Source organism: Harpia harpyja, chromosome 2 (genome assembly GCF_026419915.1).
Source record: "Harpia harpyja isolate bHarHar1 chromosome 2, bHarHar1 primary haplotype, whole genome shotgun sequence".
In the NCBI taxonomy this organism is placed as follows: Eukaryota; Metazoa; Chordata; class Aves; order Accipitriformes; family Accipitridae; genus Harpia; species Harpia harpyja.
The window spans coordinates 44,514,787-44,534,663 of NC_068941.1; the positions used below are offsets into that span (position 1 = coordinate 44,514,787).

The window sequence follows — 19,877 nt, forward strand, 5'->3', positions numbered from 1 at the left end:
ATAGTTGTCATTCTTGATTTAAAAAAAAAAAAAATATGCACAATTAAGAAAGGTAAATTGTCATCCTCTGCAGTCACAATTCCGCAGCCAAGGTGTCTTTGTGAACATATCCATAAGTATAAATACATAAATATAAATTTAGTATTATTTATTAGTTTGTATATACACACACACAACATATACAAATGATAACCTGTGTGGGCTAATTTGCCTTACAAACTAAGAATTTTTTCCATCAGGCAGTTATATACACTGACACAAAGAAATTGGCTAGATAACCTGGGCTTCAGCAACTACTGCACTAAAAACAGCGATTCAGAATAAAACCTTACAATTTACACAAGTCCACCGTTGAAATCCCAGTGCGTTACAATTCCTTCTACAGCCATAGAGACTTTGATGGAGATGAGGAAGAAAAGTTCAACCTTAGGAAAAACCTTGACCAAGGACACTTCAAGAAAGACCAAGCAGATCCCGAATACTAAACAACAGAACACTGAGGCGACAGCAATTTGTCTTAAGTGTCACACTTGCCATGTAAAAGAGGGAAATGACTCACGGATGCAGTTTTCAAAATGCAGAACAAAGCAGAACAATAAAATTACCAGACTCAGTGAAGTATCTCTGGATTTTATTCCCTAAAATACAAAGGAAGATGGTGGTTTCACACAATGGAAGTGCATCTGCTTCAGGACAGAAAATAAGCCCCTTCAACTCATTCAGGGAGAAAAATTCTTCAAATTTAGGACAGTCTCACAGGGAAGAAAACCCACAAAATATACCAGTAGACTTGTTTTTTTTCTGGACGGAGACCTATGAAGTCTGTCAACAGGAAATGGCATTCCTCATTAAATCTCCATCCCTGTATTCTGTTCCATCACAAACTAGTGTTAGCTCTACCTGATCCTTGAAAGACCTACACACTCTGCTGAACATCACTATTTTTCAATTACCAATAAGCACATGAATTTAAAGGGAAGAACACAATTCACTTCTCTGGCAATTGTAACAGAGTCTACATTTCAGAGGCCTGAGCCAATATTCCCAGAGTAACAATTTAGGGGTATTTAAAATGTGCATACACTAAAAACTTAATGGTAGTAATGTGCTAATCTCAACTTCAAAACATAGTGATGTGTTGAAACAAGCAGACCAAAGTGTGTATAGCCTCCTCTCAGCATTCAGAAACGCTTCTGAGAGCACAGCTCATTCTGAAATCTCTAATAATCAACAGAAGTCTGTTGGTTGAAGTACATTTCATCAAATTAAGAGAACCTTCTTCCATTCCTTAAGCTAGGAAAGTTGTAAGTGAGCAATGCAGAAAATTGCTATTAGATAACTGTACAGCCTTTCACTTGCACACAGATAACTTTCTTTTTTTCCCCACAGCTCAGATCAGAAGAGAAACTACTGCTCAAAGCCACCCAGGGGTTTTCCAATGCTCCTACAAATAGATACTTTAAAAAAAACCAAAACCAAAAAAAACCCAAACACACACAATCAAGGAGCAGCTGCCCATTTTCAGCCTTCAGAGAGCATCATTACCTAGCTCAATTTCATATCTCAAGGAAAAGATTAAAGAGGCAGTAATGATCATAGCCTGTGAATACCTGTGCTACTCTAAAACCTCTGACTCTAGGATGCTTTTTAATCTAGTAATCTGGTATTCAGATAAAACAGTGTTTCATTCTGGGCTACCTTCTAGCATGACTGAGTACCGCTGATCTCATGAGCGTGACAGACTTGAGAGAACAAGGGCAGTACCCAGCCAGCCAATTCACAGACTGGCGTAGCCAACATTTTTATGCCAAGGAAAATAGTGAAATGCCTGTTGGATCTATTTTTTAGAATTTGTCTTGATAGGAATTCCAGCCTGACAGTTTCTTTGTTTTGCAGGGGATTCTTTTGTTGGGGTTTTTATGTTTGTTTTGGTTTGGGGTTTGGTTTTCTTTTTTTTCTTGTTTGTTTTTTTTTTTGTTTGGTTTTCATTTCTTTTTTTTTTCTTTAAGGACTATGATCTACTCTTATTTCCAATTTAGTATCTCAGTTTCTCACTCTTTCAGCAGTTTTGAGCTTTTATTTCTGAAAAAGAAAAGAGAATAAAAATAAAAATTGTTGCAAATCATTTGAAACATAAGAAAAATAATAATAAATAAACCCACACCCTACAACAAACCTAATGACCAGGCAACACAGCAGTGTACTGCAAAGCAAAAAGTAAAATAGCAAGTTTAAGTTAGAAGAGAAAATCCAAGTTATTCGTTCTGCTCTCTTTCCCCTGAAACTTGTTTCTAACTTTACAAAAAGAACTCATTTTTTGATTGGTCAATATTGTGGCTGCACTATATCGCCTGCATAATAACAGTTCTTGTTTAGTGAAAAGATGGATTTCTCAATTCTAATATTTAGATTTTATTTGGAGCTTTTTTGTGAACAATCTCTTCTTTCCTTTTTTTATGGACTTGCTCATAAATAAATATTGTAAATAAACTTAAGCTGATGCCATTTCTGGAGAGTTATTAGGCCTTATTATACATGTTGTATGGATTGATTACCCTGGCTTTGTAGTATTGCATCTATTCAGCTCTATACAATGAAAAGCTCTGTCCATCTGTTTTCTGCCAGTATTACAATTTAAAAAAAATAATTGTGTTTCAAAATAAAATTTTTCAAAGTGACAATGGAAGAATTTTCAGTGAACATTCCTGTTAATTTTTATTTGCACAAGTAATTACCATAAATTTTGCTTTCAACTTCTTGTGAAGTGAGCTTCCTCTTCCCCACTAGTCCCATAAGCAAATACAAAGGGTTACATATTAAAACAAAAGTATTTAACCTTTACTTGTAATCTTATGTATGCTCACTTTCTTTTCCAAGAGACAGAGAATTAAGATCCTTTATTCTTTGATTTCTCCTCTGGCTTTATTAGAAATAACAATACCCCATTCAGGCTTGTTCACTGAAAGCGCAAGTCCTTAAATTATGCATTATAAAAGAGCATTTAAATACTGCAAATATTGAACCATTCATCAAGTGAACTCTGCATAAATTTTCCGTGCTATCATATTATTATTTCAGAGTCCCATTCTCTTTGTCAAAATAGGAGTAAAGTACTGTCTGAAGTTTAACAAAAACAAGCACAAAATTAGAAATTTATCTGTGCCACCATTGACTTTTCAGTTCAAAAATTCCTTTCACTTCAAGGTCCAGAATGTTTGATAAAGGATTTGTATACAACTCAGGAAAATATTCTTAAGATGCAGACTGAAAAATGTATCGACAGGGCATCCTAGAGTTGCAATCCTTTGAACACCTAAATAATGGCATTGTTTAGGGAAACAATCCTTTTTAGTCAATGTAACCTGATTTTCGTCTTCCAGAAACAAGTATGCTAAATGGACACCATGGACTGGCCCCATCCACAGATCGTTTGTGGTATGAAATAGGAATGTTAAGATGCACATCCAGGCCCCATGAGGCTTGAAAGTGTACTCGCTGCCACTGCCACCACTAATATTTGCAAATGGAGTAAACCAACTGACAAAATAAAGCAATGATTTGATTTTCTTTCTTTTAAACACTATTTTTTGGGGGGAAGTGGGAGATTTTTTAACTGATATTAAAGTTATATATGTATGTACAGGTTGGTTGTACGAAGAGGTTATCAACACAACCTAATTGCTACACATATCATGCATAAACATAAGCTCATTTATCTATGAATTACAAAAATGAATACAGGTTGTAAGCTGTTATTACTAGATATGTCAGTTGAGCTCCTGGGTCCCTGTAGCAGTACACACACCCCGCCCCGACAGGAAATGAAACTTCTCCAGGCAGGGAAGAGAGGAAAAAAAACCTAAACCCAAGAGGCCGCAGGTTGAAAATTGAACTACTCAATCGAGATGCGCCAGGTACATGGAAGTGACCTTTTGGCCAATAGGGATTAAAATGACCACAGATTAGATTCAACAAGGGTATAAACGGGGTCCCTCCAGAGGACATTTTGGAATCAGTCCTCCTTGGAGCAGCGGGTCTGCAGTCGGGAACTCCCCCTTGGTTCAGGACGCTGCCCGAGGTAACTCCTCGAGGTAGAGAGCCCTCAGCTTTTAGGTGAGTGATACGTGCATTTTGAGTCATCATTTTAAATCTTAAGAATTCTTAAGTCGGCTGTGTAGTACTAATTCCCCTTACATCATTGAGCCTATGGTTTACAAACGTTACTGGATTTCTAACTAAGTTTTTACTGAAGAATAAATGTGAGTTTTAACACCTGTTGGATTTGATTGTGCATGCCTCCATAACAGTCTCCCCATCAACTGTTAACTCAAGACTTAACCTGTTAATGTCTTTCTATCTTTGGTCTATTTAGACTTCCGCTGCCTAGGAGTAGGACTATACCTTATTGTAAGTCCACAGAGAGCAAAAGATTAAAGGAAATGCATTTCTTTTTTATTTCCAGTGTTACTTCCTAGTCCAATACAAACAGTATTAAGCAAAGGCAAAAAAACAAAACAAGCCACAATAAGCACAGGAAATGTAGTATGAGTTCCTTCTGATCTCTTTTTTGGGTTTTTTGTTTTTGTTTTTTTTTTTCCAAGTACATATTCTCTACAAACACTGGAGATAAACAAAGCAAGTTTAACTTTATTTTTTCAAAGCATCAGAATTTTCTGAATACTTTTAAACTTTTTAACACTTTAAAGGGGTCATACAAGAAAATCTTTTAAAAATTAGTTAAACTGTGATGTCAGTTTCTAAAACATACAAAATAGGTAAACCATATCCATTATAGTGAGGAACTGGCACCAGCTGTCATGTTTAGCATATCATCAACCTTTCAGAGACAGTTTCACAAAATGCTGCACTATTTCACTGTGGGACTATGCCTATGTCTAGAACAGTGGAGCTAGGAGCTCTTCCTTGCTTCTGGGTCTGGATTTATATTTCAAGCAAATCCTGATACCATTTCAGGACAACATTCAAGTTGACTAACTTGTGTCGTTTTCCCTAATCCTTAATTTCTGTGGAACGTGTTAAGCAAGTAAGGGAGAAATCAGGACCTGGTTCCTGCAACATTAGGGATGATGATCCTAGGGTATACCAACAGGAAAAGCCCCAGCTCAGCATACAGGCACTCTATGATATATTACATTATGACCTTTATTGTCAGCTCTCTGGTACTCATTTTCAATGACCTACCTAAAACTAACTTTCCTATGCTAAAAAATATTTTGAAGATTGAGTATTCATTTTTGTTCTGATGTTAGACAAACCCAACACCTCTGGAAATGGTCCAGGGATCCTAACGTGTCACTGGCACAGCCATGCAGCAGTGTATCAGCCAGCTTTATGAAAAAAATAGGCTACAGCTTCTTTTTGTCAGTTTGGAACAAAAACTTTGTCGTTTTTCTTCTCACCTTTAAGGTTAGTGCTCAAACCATGAGGCCTGTGAAACACTATTTAAAAACTTCAGAGTGTTTCGCCCCTACTGCCATTCTTTACTGTTATTCTGCACCTTCCATTTGAATACTAAAATTAGCAAACAAGTGGGCAGCTCAAGACTTAGACTTGGCCTGAGAGTGTGATCTAAAAACAGACTTCAGACCAACCTGACTGCATTTTTTATAAGAACAACAAACATCACATTATTGGTACAAACAGCATGGTTTCAATAAAACAGTATCTTCCAATTAAGTCTTTTTTTTTTTTTTTTTTTTAATAAGGCTTGTTTATTTTGAACTTTTAACCCAGTATTTCCTCCCTTGGACTCCCTCTTTGTATCGTCCATGCTTGCAATATGCCACTTACTCTTCAAGTGACTGACTTCAATCTCTTCAAGTGACTGATTTCAATGAACCTAATCTTCATTAGACTCAGTAGGAAGGCTTGAATCAGGCCCCGGGTTCACTCAAATGATAGTGTAAGAGAAACCTCCATACTGACTAGAAGGGTTTCTCCCCCCAGTAATCCTTAGAACTTAGGGGGGTTTGTATACAAAAAAACCCTGAAACACATAATTTCTAGTTTCTTTTAAAAATATTTACTTTAAAAATATTGTAAAGATTAAAGAAAGCATTAGCATTCTTATATATAGCATAAGTCATTTATTCTCATGTATCTAATATATATTTATTTCATATATTCAGCATTATTAGGGACTTTAAAATCTTTTACCAGGGTTTCTTCTACAAAGTTTATTACAAAAGTATGTTTTTCCAACCACCATAGCTAAAATGTCTGCTTTAAAACTTCATCATACAGTAAAAAAGATGGATATATTCCCAGTGTGGCCATTCACCATCTGCTTAAGCAAATACACTTAAAGATGCTTCTACAATTGTGATAAAATGACAGCAAATCTAAGAGCGCACAGCGCTCATATTCTAAAACGATGATTGTACAACTATAGTTTGCATCATTAGGGACCAATAAAAGTCTTTATGTTCCATTCGAATGGCAAGGACCTTTATCAAAGAGAAGCTGGAATACGAAAATAACAAAGAAATGATCCATTCAGCAGTTGTCTTAAATTTAGGAGCACTAATGAAACAACTTCTTGACCATAATTAGTACTTAACACTGCAAAGTTATTTTTCTCACTTTCAGATTTTTTTTACTGATATACAAGACTTGCCATTTTACTAGATTCCAGGAGTGCTTTTTTCTCATTTTCCAGGTAGGATTAATCATAAGCACAAGTAAATTCCATATTCTTAACAACAGTTCAGTTAAGATTCTCTGTGTACTTTGTTATTCTTTTAATTACCAAAGTGATGACTAGGAAATGCTAAATTCATAGCTTCCTCCTTGCACAGTGAAATATCCTTACCAAATGAAGGCTGAATAAGAAATGAAAACTTGCAATTTTATTAGTCAGTAGCATTTTTTCTATTCTGTACAACTACCATGATTAGACAGATACCAAATCTGTATTAAAACACTGCTAATAGCAAAGCTTCAATACACTGCATGTTTACCAGGAGTCTTAGTAATACCCTATAGAGAATACAGCTAAGAATTCTACTGCTTTAAGGCCAACATCAGCAGTTTTCTTTGGCAAAAACACTTTTTCTTCTAGATATTCAGCAGTCTTGGTCTCTAAATGGTGGGAAAAAAAAAAAAAATTCCACCATCTGTTCCAGGCCTGAGGGAGACAAACTTTCCTGGCAGTATATAGTTCAGGATTTAATTGCACCCAAAGCCAATACAAGTAAATGCAAAAATATAAAACATTCCTAGCAAGTGGAAGTTTTGTACAACTTTACTTTAGCTTATTTCTTTGGGCTACAGTTTAACCTATTTTTGCTGTAATCTGTTTTCCTTTATTTCTGTTGTTTGCTTTCAACAATTTTAAATTAAATCCACATTATCATTCCAGATAAAGAGAAAACTAAAGGATCTAATTAGATTTCATTGCCCAATTTATCAAATTTCATCTACTCTATGCTTTGGTATCAGGAAGAGTACATTTGCTAAGGCCAGTGACAGTAGAAACATTTTTAAATCTGAAATAACATTTGTTTTTTAAGCAATCTAGTTTCTTCATGAAAAATAAAAACTTTAAATAATATAAAATTTATAAATATTTTTTTTTACTACCAGTAGCAAAGCTCTGTGATTTCAATGACAGTGAAAGGGAGAAGTTCAGAGTCAAACAAAGAGAAAACTAAATTAGACTGAGGCAAAAATTAACTATTTTGAAATCCTGAAATTAATCTTTTAAAATCAGTTTCAGCTGGAGGATTCCTTGGGCCATTCTATATAAATTTCAACATATAAGCCAAGTCTGTTTTATCTCAGGACAAAAGTCTGTCCCTTAATTTGATAATATGCTCAATTTAATTGTAGTTTATATTAAAAGGAGTATTGTATGGCATCAACAATTTCATAACAAATTAAAAAAATGCTGTCATTGGATCACTCCGCTTATTCTAGGTCTCTGCCAAGCTTCAAATTATTGTCTTTTGCTTGCAATGCTTTCTGTTACAGTGGTATAACTACCTACCTTAATTTTTTTAAACTAAGGTAATATATTTAGCATATGAAAACTGCCAAGTCCTGGCAATAAATAGAATATATACACTACAACATTCATCAAAATCATGCTACTTTAGTTATTTTATTTACCTGTCTATGACACAACAGAGTATACCACCCAAGTCATCTTCTGTTAGAAACTGCTTGTAGCTAATTATTTTCTGGTCGCTTCTCACACTTGCCCATACCATAACTTTGAAAATTAAAAAAAAAAAATCTGATGGCTGTTACAACAAGCATGAATGGAGGTGGAAGGAAGTCATCTTTGTACCACAATGTGTTTTAGTCACAAGATGAGACAAAACAAAAGGAAAAAATGGAAGTTATCTAGGTAGCGATCTACTAAGGATTTGAATTGGAAGTGTCTGGCTCTTACATAGCATTATTTATATTCTGTACTTTCTAGTAGATTCCAAGAAGTATGAAAAAACCGTACAATATTTACAGAAATTGATAGAATTTTGCCTAAACTAGGTACTGCCCACTATGTAGATGTAAGTTACTTTGAATCGTATCCCATTCCTCAAGTTCCACTAAGGCACTACACATTAAAAACTAACAACCAACCCTGAAAAGGCAACACTACTTTCCTAGTTTTTGTTTACTGTAAACCCACAAATATTTCTACTATACTATGTTAAGGGAGAGTAAATGGCAAAACACAAGAGGCAGCTTTTAATTTACAAGTTTTATCTATCCTGTAGATTTACCTTCCCCATCAATTATTAAGTACTGGAGTCAGAAATGGAAATTTAGGATCGTTTTTGCATGCCTGTTTCTCTCTAGTGTTTGTAAAAGAAGCTACTGCTTTTTTCAGTTGGTATAGCATATACTAGCCAACTTGAATTACAAATATTATGCCAATGCCTTGTATATGTATCCAATTGCTAATGATTTTTAAAGGCCAACAATATGTTCCATCAGACAAATTTCCCACAAGACCTAATGATAATTCTGACATGATTTTAATTAAGACTTTTTAAAGTTTGCATTAGACAAACCAATGTGCATGAGCTTTATACTAATTGTATTGTAATACTTGTTGTTATCCTAAACTGAAAAAAAGCCAGCCTCACTTAAATGTCTGCTGAAGGACAAGACCTCCTCTCTTTACTATAAATTTATGACAAAACAGTTTAAATTTAGTTTGATTTATTGTGTAATAATTTTCACTATCCCATAGTACCCCATTTGGTATTTAAAAATAACCCAATTAGATAAAAATAATTAAAGAATTATAATTGGCAGCAAGAAGTTTTAAGTTTGGAGTACATGCAGTCATTGTGTGGCTACATTACAGACTACTGTTGCCTGTTGTTTTTCCAGTTTTGAGCACATTCAGTACTCTCAATATTAGATAGTACCAATATTTATTTTGGAATGCCATAAAAAGTTGTGTGGCGGCTTTTTTGCCTTTTCCAAAACTTTTTTTTAAAGGCCATATGAGCACAGAAATTGAGGATGTGGAGATTATTTGAACCATACTTATACAATTCTTGTACTCCTAGCAAGGTGTCAATACTTTCATGACAGTACGGAATTAGCAGGAGAGCAAAGAAAATCTATCCTGTGATCTGCATTGTCCTAGCTGCAAGAGCAGGCCCAAGTTACCAGGTTAGAAGGGAGGACTTTAATGCTACCTTTCCACTGATCACACTTTGCCAGAACTCCAGTTCTGTTTCTCTTCCTCAGTTTTCTCCATTTCTCCCTCAACAGTACTGGAAACTACTGACCAGAGTGGAGCACTGCGTGCTACTTTCTGCCCCTTCAAAAGCAGGCCAAAAATGTATAAGTAAGGGTGTTTTTTGGAGACACTTATCCACAGAATCACAGAATGGTTGAGGTTGAAAGGGACCTTCAGAGGTCATCTGGTACAACCCCTCTGCTCAAAAAGGGCCACCTAGAGCTGGTTGCCCCGGACCATGTCCGGTCAGGTTTTGAATATCTCTAAGGAGGAAGGCTCTGCAACCTCTCTGGGCAACCTGTGCCACTGCCTGGTCCCCTCACAGTAAACAGTGTTTTCTGATGTTCAGACAGAACCTGCTGTGTTTCAGTTTGTACCCATTGCCTCTGGGCCTCTCACTGAGCACCACTGAAAAGAGCCTGGCTCCATCCTCTTTGCACCTTCCCTTCAGGTATTTATATACATTGATCAGATCCCCCTGAGCCTTCTCTTCTCCAGGCTGAACAGTCCTTGCCTTTCCCCATAGAAAAGGTGCTCCAGTCCCTTAATGTTCTTTGTGGCTCTTCACTGAACTCTCTCCAGTATGCCCATGTCTCTCTTGTACTGGGGAGCCCAGAACTGGTCACAGTACTCCAGGTATGGCCTCATCAGTGCTGAGTAGATGGGAAGGATCAATTGCCTTGATCTGGTGGCAATACTTTGTCTAATGTAGCCCAGGATACTATTGCTAATAGCCCCTCTGTCACAACGGGGCTTTGTTGGCTCGTCCCTTTAACTTCTCATCCTATGCTACAGGGTCCCTCTCCCATCATGGTGCCTTGTATGGAAGGAATGATGAAACAGCTGCACATCATCTGCTTCTATAAATAACACTTAGAAATGACTACTGTTACACTATTCAACCAAATGCAAATCGAACTGCAAACTTGAACTTTATGCAGTATTTGTTATAGTAAAAGAAGGTGAATGAGGCACTTCATTCAATACATAAAAAACACAATGTCTAAGAACAGTTTAATTTAGAGCAAGAATGAACAATATATGCATATCTAATGAAAAAGATTTCAAGGTTCTTTGTCTAGTACATATAGTCCAGGTATACTGATTTTGAAGAACTATTGTACTACATTTGGAAAATATGTAGAAGTTGTTAGCATTTCTGAAACTGCTCATGCAAACACAATATCTACATTTTAAGCCAAAAATTACTAAAACTATTTCTTTTTTGTCACCGTAAGCACTCTTTCCCATTTATTTGGAGAAGGGGGCGGGGGGAACACCACCAAACTCAAAACCACTAAATGTAGTTTTATTCAAATTCCTGAAGCTCAGACTTCAGGCAGAAGTCTGTAAGTAAAGTATATTATCACGAATAGGCACTGAGTTGCCATCTATGCTAAGAAAATAGACAATCTGGGTAATCACATCTACATTTAAAATGTTGCTTGTCTGATTCAGTGACTTGATAGAGACTTTAGAATGCAGCTTTCAGTATAAATGCAGCTTCTTTGAATGGATTCAATATCATTACCGGAAACAGAAAATGTTTTAAAATTCAAATTTTTCTACCAGTGAAAATCGGTGATGTCCATAGACCCATTTCTTTGTGTGGTAACGAACAGCAGCGATGCCCCTACAAGCAATTTTAAACCTCATTAAGTTTTGTACAGAGATTAACTACAGAACACTAATTCCTCATCACTATATGAATGCAGAATACATAACAGGTTAAAGCTTATTAACACATTTATTCCAGTGTTGAAGGAATTAATATACAAAGATTGGGACTACTCCAGCTACTGAAAGTAAGAGAAGTCTTCAGCCAGTCAAAAAAATCCTGTATTTATAATGTGTTTGAGGCTTGTCACTGCCCCATCCTACATTTTAGAAGTATGAATTTAATTCAAAGAAGGAAAAAGAGAGTAGAGTTCTAGGCTTTAGTTGCAAAGTGGTACAATATCACCAACAACAATGAATGCAAGGTATGTGGAATGTTTAGTTTTTAAATTAAGCATGTTACATGCATGTTCTTATAAATATCCTGCACTCAACTTCACTCTGCAGATTCAGTAGCAGATATTACATATGTAGGCCTTGGATTTCTGTTAGTTCAGGCAATTTAAGACAACTGTGGGCAATTTAAGAGAGATGTTTGTGACAAATCTTGCACAGATGCTTGAGGAAAAATGACAGTCTTCCAAGTCTCATGAGCAATACAACTCAGGAAAATTAATCACGTGGGGACAGCTGACTAGAGAAACAGCGCTAAAATTTAGGTCATGATTTCAAAGGGCAATAAAAAGAACCAGTTTTCCATGGGTTAGAACATCACTTTCCAACAAAAATGCTGAAAGAAGCAGAACATATACCTGTTATTAACAGTAATTTTTACCACTCCATGAATATGCAATTACTAATGTTAATAGTTAAGAACATATACAACCCCTGCATGAAATCATACTTCAGAAATTAATCTTAAATCATAAGTGTTGCACTGAAGTGAGCATATGTAGATCATGGGCTGAATTCCTAATATAAGTCAAGTAATTCCTATGCTCTATCAAACATGTTTGAAGATCAAGCAGAATCTTTCTTACTTCTTAGTCTTCTGATAGAGTTCTGAAAGATTTTTCATATTTCTTTTCATAATCCAGTTTATGTTGAATATACATCTGGAGTGATAGTTGAAGCTTGACAGTTTATCAGCAGCAACCTTAAGGGTGTATGCTATCTGCAGGAATTCAAGCTTTCAGAAAGAGTCTAAGAATGATGTTTTTGAGAATGTCAACAGAGAAGCCAACTGACAGCCAGAGAAAAAAGCAAAGACATCTTAGAAAAAAGTTCTTTTGCACATCAAATGAGATTAAATAAATGTCACTGCTTCCAAATGAATGTGTCAATATTTTAGGAACCAGTGTAAGACCACACTCACCTAGGACACAAATCACAAACACACAAAAAAAAATCTTTGAACTAATCCTTTTGCAGTCACTGGAGAGGCTAGACGAGTGTTCTAGATCCTTTCTGTGGGCTACTGTTAGGACTGAGTTCACTTCAACTCACCTCCCCCAGCCTTTTTTCAAAAGAAAAAGCCTACAGCCTTTCCCCTAGTATTTGCAAAGTCAGCTTGTGAAATCCAATGTTGCTTTTACTCATGAGATCTGCTGTGTATGAAACAAACTCCAAAGCTTGTTCTGAATCTATTCCTGTTGCCTTACTTGATAGTTTTTAGTTCTCATATTGGATTACAAGGCAGCCCACTAATATCCACCCTCAGCATGCCCTGATGATTTTGTAAGCCTCCTTCATATCCCTTATAAGCCATTTAGCACTTTTGGTCACTCTTGTTGACGTCTTCTGAACTTCTCCTAGTTTGCCCATACCCCTTTTGAATTTGTTCCTAGTCAGCTCTTATCCTCACTGCCCTGAACAGCTTAGTATCAGCAACAAACTTTTTTACCTAGGTTGCTACTTTCTCTTTTGGGAACAGACTGAAAAGCAAACATTATGGCAGTCTTCAGAAATCTAGCCATTTTAGTAATAGCAGTAAGAAATCTGAAGCCCACAGAGTGTTTAACAGATCAAAAGATTTACCAAATGAAAAATGAAACAAAAATAGAAAGAGAAGAAAGTAAAATAATGTTAATATCATAAGGATGCTACAGAAGCTACTTATAAGTAAAAAGCTTACATATGAAGCAACCTTTATTCCAGAAATATTCTATACAAGTCATAGTACATAGGAGTATGTATTACACTCCTGACGATTCCTAGTAAACTGCAGTTTGTCATAATGATTGAGTGTATCACTGTATAGAAAGAGATTTAATGTAAAAGGTACAAGAAGCTCAGGGTGCAAAGAAAATATAAAATAAAGTTTGTCATGGGGAAGTTTTTAGTCTCTTATTTAGATTTACTGGCCTGGATTTAGGAAAATGAAGTAATTGAAGTTAACACAAAAATGAAAATATAACTGAAGTTTATTTGACATCCAGTGTGGAGCATTCACCACCCAGTACATTGTCCCACACAAGAGTCCAGCTGAACTTTTTAGAAGCCAAAGAAGAATAATGCCTCCAGCCTTCTAAATTCAGCACAAAGCCATTAATTTCACAGTGCCACTTCACAGAACGAAGATAGTGGTGGAGACACCAAGTAAAGCAATTCTAGTCCATTTGAATCACCACCCTCTAGGGCTTGTTAAAGCTATGGCTCATGACAACTAGGAAGAGGTTATAAAATGGTATCAAGCGCAGTGTGAGCCAGATGGTCGGATTTCTTTTCTCACACAAAACAATAAGCCGCTCTGAAACACAAAGCACATGGCTTGAGAACAGCCAGGACACTGGAAGCAGAGAGCATGCAGAGGCCACCTAGCCAAAGAACTATGTAGTCAGCAAGCCAACAAAAGCAGTGCCAACCCAGAACGGCATCAGCATATCAGACTTCCCAGCTCACACTGTCAGTATCAGATCTAATGAATAATCTAAGCTTTGAACTTTGATTTTTGTCACTAGTATTTCCTTTAGTTCATCATTCATGTTTCCTCTTCTTCCCACCACTGAACTCACCATCCTGGCACTTAGCCATCTCTCTTTTCTCCTTGATATACTCTCTCTTTACCTTCATTCCATTATTTCCTTTCCTTTGCTTTTCCCTTTTCTCTTACCTTCTCCTATATTCTGTTCAGGAATTAAAAACTAATAAACCACAAATATGATTGATAACCACCAAGACTAAGTGAACTAGCAGCCAGCCAGCTGTTCACTTCCCCCTTCCTTTGTTCTCCTAGCAGTTGAAAAAAATAATTTGAGATTCTTAGGCAGAAAGTTCCTTGGATCACAAAGGATTTCCTAAAGAGTTGTCTTACATTCTTGGATTAATCTTAAATATTTTTAGACAGTTAAGGCCTGAGAGCACCTCTGAAAGTGATTGTGGAACTTGCATTCACTAACATCCAGTCACAGGACTCTGAACTTCACAGGTGGGAAGTAGAGGGCTTGACAGGTATAGAAAATATTCTAATATAGTCCCCTTTTCTATGGATCTAAAAGTAATTAGCTTCTCTGCAGACTACTTTTTGCCTCTATACCAGAAGAAATTGAGACAGTTTATTAAGTAACTCAGAGGGTCACAGTCAACACCTAACCAAGCCATTAGGAAAAATCATTCAGCGTCTGAGGCAGGACATCATGACACGCCAATAAGCAACTGATGGAAAAATTACAGTAAGAGTGGAGAAAAAGTAATTTCTAATTTAGGATGGCCATTATCTTGATCCATGTCAAAAATGTACAGTTTGCATAACAGCCTTAATCATCAGGGAAAGACAAAGAGATGATTAAAACTTTCTACCTCAACTACTGTTTTATGCCTGTATCGCACACGTTTGGGAAAAAATGTACAATTTAATTTAGTGTGAGGAAATAAAGACAGCAAGTGACAATGAAAAAGGAAGGAGTCCAATGAATCTGGGCATGCCCATGTCAGACGCAGAAATGGGAAGAACAGTTCATATATTCTACTAACTGTTCCAAGTTTATCTGCACCACTGGTCAGCCTACAATGGGACTTAAAAAAAAAAAAAAATCAAAAGAAGAAAAATGTAACTAACAGATTTAGTGATAAATAATCTACATAAAAGACAGGTAAGGGACAAGAATCTGAAGTTTTAGTTTAGAAAAACAGCATATCAGGAGATTACAGCTTTGACATAGGTAGCTTTCAATACCTCAAAATGCATTTATCAAATGTTTCAGACATAGCAATTTGTGAAGGATTTGATGCTTTTTGTCTACGTTGTTTCATGCACAGCTTAGGCAAGACACACATTTCTCAGTGATGTTAATGGAGTTTCAACATATAAACCAAGGATCTCTTTCATTTAGCAAGTCAATCCTTTAACTCCACTCATCATGTAAGTGTTTAAAATGGCAATTTTAAAACTGTTAAGTAGAACTCATGATGTTTGAGATCAACTATAAATCATTCAGTTACAAGATATAGTATTTAAATAATTATAGCTACTTAGCTGCTATTGTAATGTTAATCAGGTATATAGAACATTTGCTTATAAAATTTTATTTTCCAGACATAGAATACTGAAGTGTTTTCTGGTAAGCTTACTCCTTTAAATAAGGTGTATTTCTCAGCTTCTCTGATCTTGAGCTCAGTACCCAATCTATCTAAAACTTAAAATTTATCCATGAAGAATATTTCCTCCTGCAAGAAAAAAAAAAATTAAAAAAAAAAAAAAAATCAACCCAGTATGAGGATTTGAAACCCCAAAACCCTAAAGCATGACCTTATTAGAGACAAATATAAAGCGTACCACAGATAAAATTTACAAAAAAAATTAAAAAAAAAAATCAATCAAGTAACAAAGTACACAGTTGTTTGATCTGAAAATGAAGTAGCAATAGACCAGAAAGCAAAAAACTTTAACTGCAATCATCATATATAGAGTTGCTGTCAGTGACTACCATCTCATGTAACAGCATCTTGTAGGCATACTGAACCTCTTTCCCCTGCTGTCCCCCAAGTTCAGATTAGCCTTTATTAAAGAATTCTGTGAAAGACTAAACAAAATGCTCAGAATATTTGTTTTCTGAATGTAAGATCTTTTTTGAATTTTTCTGGTCTCAGAAGCAGTTTATTGAAGTGAGATCATTTGTGCTAGAGGATGCCACCTAAACTAACAAGGAGGACATGTGGCAGTGCCCTTCTGACACCACTGGTAGTGATGGGGTTCACCTTCTCTATCCAGGAGTCCCTCTGTTGAGGGTTTTTTCCTATTAACTTTTTAATATTTTTGACCTGATAACTGGCAGGACTTCAGCCTTACTGAAGGCAATCTACTAGTGCCTACCTCAGAAATGTTCTGTAAAAGGAAGGAATAACATGAAAATAGTTTGAAATCTTCTGGCTCCTTTACCATATAGATATAGTGAATGTTGGAGGACATATTCAACAGTCATGAATGGCAACAATGCTTTAATGTCACTGTGCTCTATTACAGCAGTGAATGAGCTGAAGTTAACAAGGTAGAAATGGAGATTGGTAAGGCCCATATATACCAAATAAAATATAGGAAAATCATACATACCAAATAAATTATAGGAAAATAATTGTCCCCACTCTCACCTGTTTAACACCACTGAAGTCAACATAAGATGAGAAAGAAGAGAGAAAATGAAATATTTTACACTATTTGTAAGCATCTAGTTTTACTACCCAAATTAGAAGATTTGAGTATCTTGATAAATAACAGTTTTCAGAAGGCAACTCAGAGCAAGCCACTTGGATATCCTAGTCCTTTTCTGAATATTGTCACTGACTAAAGGAGAAACCTACTTTTTTAACCCAGCATCCAAATTAGGTGTCCGAAATTGAACACTATTCGTATATTCCATTATCCACTACAATAGATATGAAACTAATGCGGTAAATTTAAAACAAAGATGAGCTAACAAAACTGTAGACAGCATTTGGATGATATCTCTATCTAAAGTACTGTCTCGCTTTCCATTTCAGTAAATAAATCTCACTACGTTTCCCCCCCCTCAGAAAAAGAAACACTACAATTTTTCAAACATGCTCTGAATTTATTTGTATTGTATATAGCACACTGAAGAACTGAAATTAGCCCCATAAATTTAAACATTTTAGTGCTTGTTACTGTCATTTCTTCTATCAGAGTATTGCATCATCAAAAAAGTTTTTTAAAAAGATTGTGATTGTTAAGACCCAAGACAGAAACATTCAGGTTTTGTTGTTATTGTGCAAACCATTCCCTACAAGCCCCAAATGCTATACTCCTAAAGTAATTTTTTTTCCACTACCTTAGATAACATGCTACTTACTTAAAATCTATATATTATGATGATATATCAGTTTTATACAGTGTCCTTATTTAGTTTTGAACAAATTTAAACCTTCACTATTACTTACAAGTGCATTTCCCATTACAAGATTTCCACACACACACACACACCCTTCAACCTATGAACCCCTGTCCCTTAACATGTTTTGATGAAGTTGCTAAGCTTAACATGTCTGCTGAAGGAGGCAAAGGAGGAAAGGCACTTCACCTTGGCAGTCACCCCATTTACTCAGCAAGAAACAATTATATAAAGCCCAGCTGTGCAAGCATTATATTTTTTTTCTTTAATTAAGTTTTTGAGAAAAGAATTTTTGGTGTGCTCCCCCTGCCCACCCTCCCCCCCCTTCATTATTCTACTACAAAACCCTTCATAATAATAAAGATATTGGTATTTGTGCATGACCTGGGATGTTTGGATTTGGTAAAAAAAGCTCAACTTTTCATTTAAAGGACAATTCCTCAACCATAAATGCAGTAAAAAATTCAACTCTGAAAATTTTAAAATTGGTTCCATTTGAACAACCTTATACTAGAATACAATTAAAATTTAAGTGGAATATTGTCATTTAAATGAATGTTCCCTACAAAGGTGCTATTACTGAGAATGCAACTATATCCACAACATACAATACTATTAACAAAAACAGGACAGCCTTTAAAAAGAATATGAATTAATTCAATCCCTAGGTAGACTCATTAAAAATGGCCTTATTTAAAAACATCCCCCCCCCCAAGCCATCTGCCTGTTTTAACCAGTGAAAACATGCTGCAAATCTGTCAAAGTACTCAAACATGCTTAATCAAGGTCTGTATTGGCAGAGTTCCAGAAACCTGCAAGGTGTGCTCAAATTACATTAAAAAAAGCAAGTTGCAGTTGTTGACATCTTCAGTATAAGATACTTAACATAAGGTATATCTCTCAGCAATCAGGCTGGCATCTCTCAGTATTCAGAAGATTAAAAAGTAGCCAAACTTGCATGCTTTAGTAAATATGTAAGTAAACTCTTCATTGTCCAAATTCAAAGCAAGGAAGACCCATGTAGCCATGAACAATCTGCTGGTCTATCAATTTCAACACCAAATACAAGCATAGGTCCTGCAGCCTTGCAAAACCCCTCTGAAATTCTAAATTCTGTTTTTCCTGTAATAGAGATTAATATCCTTCGGGCTTTGGGACTGTAAGTACATTCAGATGAATGAGGTCAACAGCCACATTTGTAAGACAAGCTGCCATGGATTAATTTCCAGGAGACAACTGGTTTATTCAGGTTAAAAAGGGGTGATTGCCCAGAGCACCAAGTACAAACAAAAGGAAAAAAACAATCCATAAAATATCTCTGGAATAAGATACTTACTGTAGTAACTTTTTCAGTAATTTATTCACTGTACACTCCATGCAGCCTCTATACAACTGCTTGAAAACACATAACCTGATAGCAATATTCCAGATATTGTTCAGCTGCACTTACCTTTGAAGAAGCAATCTTCATTGTGTACAATGGTGACCTTTTGCTTTTTCAGACAGGCAGCCCTGTGCACTTCACAATGGTTTTCATAGAATTCTCCATCAGAACCGCACACAGGCTTGTAATGCGGCTTGCAGTGCTCCATGCATAGACACTCAGCTTGGCCAGTCTCCCCATTCACAACGCAGTGTCTACCCAGACCGCAGTACTTGTTTTCGCATGATCTGAAATGGCCATCTTGACCCATATACCCTAAAAAAAAAAAAAAAAAAGTAGCTTTGAGATATTAATTATATTTTATTTAGTTGCATGCAAGATACAAAAAGGATTGTATTTTGTAAATGAAGTGAGAATATGTCCTTTGTTACATCCTTGACTAATGCTTAACATAGGTCAGCCTGAAATGAAACAAATATAGTCTTGTTATCATGACTAGGTATACTTTTAGTCATTGTCATGTGTTAGATTAACTGTAATTAAGAGCAATGTCTAGTAACAAGACAATATTTACTCTTCATTTAACAAGTTTCATAGCACATCATGCCTTTTTAAAGGTATATTGAAGTTTGTCCCCTTAAGATTGCTATGCTATTGCATGTAATAGAACAATGCATTCTCTAGAATTTAGATCACAGAATCACAGAATATCTTGAGTTGGAAGGGACCCATTAGGATCATCGAGTCCAACTCTGTGCTCCTCACAGGACTACCTAAAACTAAACCATATGAATAAGGGCAACATCCAGATGCTCCTTGAACTCTGACAGGCAGATAAAATAGACATTCACACATTGAGACTGATAGC

The 19,877-nt window shown here is 35.9% G+C and overlaps 1 protein-coding gene across 4 annotated transcripts in view; it reads right to left on the minus strand.

Moving 5' to 3' along the window:
* Positions 1-19,877, minus strand: part of FSTL5 (follistatin like 5) — a 343,245-nt gene that overhangs the window by 215,560 nt on the left and 107,808 nt on the right. For all 4 annotated transcript variants that reach the window (XM_052778379.1, XM_052778370.1, XM_052778387.1 and 1 more), the window contains exon 4: positions 19,076-19,324. In XM_052778379.1, the coding sequence (XP_052634339.1) occupies positions 19,076-19,324 (249 nt within the window). The remainder of the gene's footprint in view (positions 1-19,075; positions 19,325-19,877) is intronic.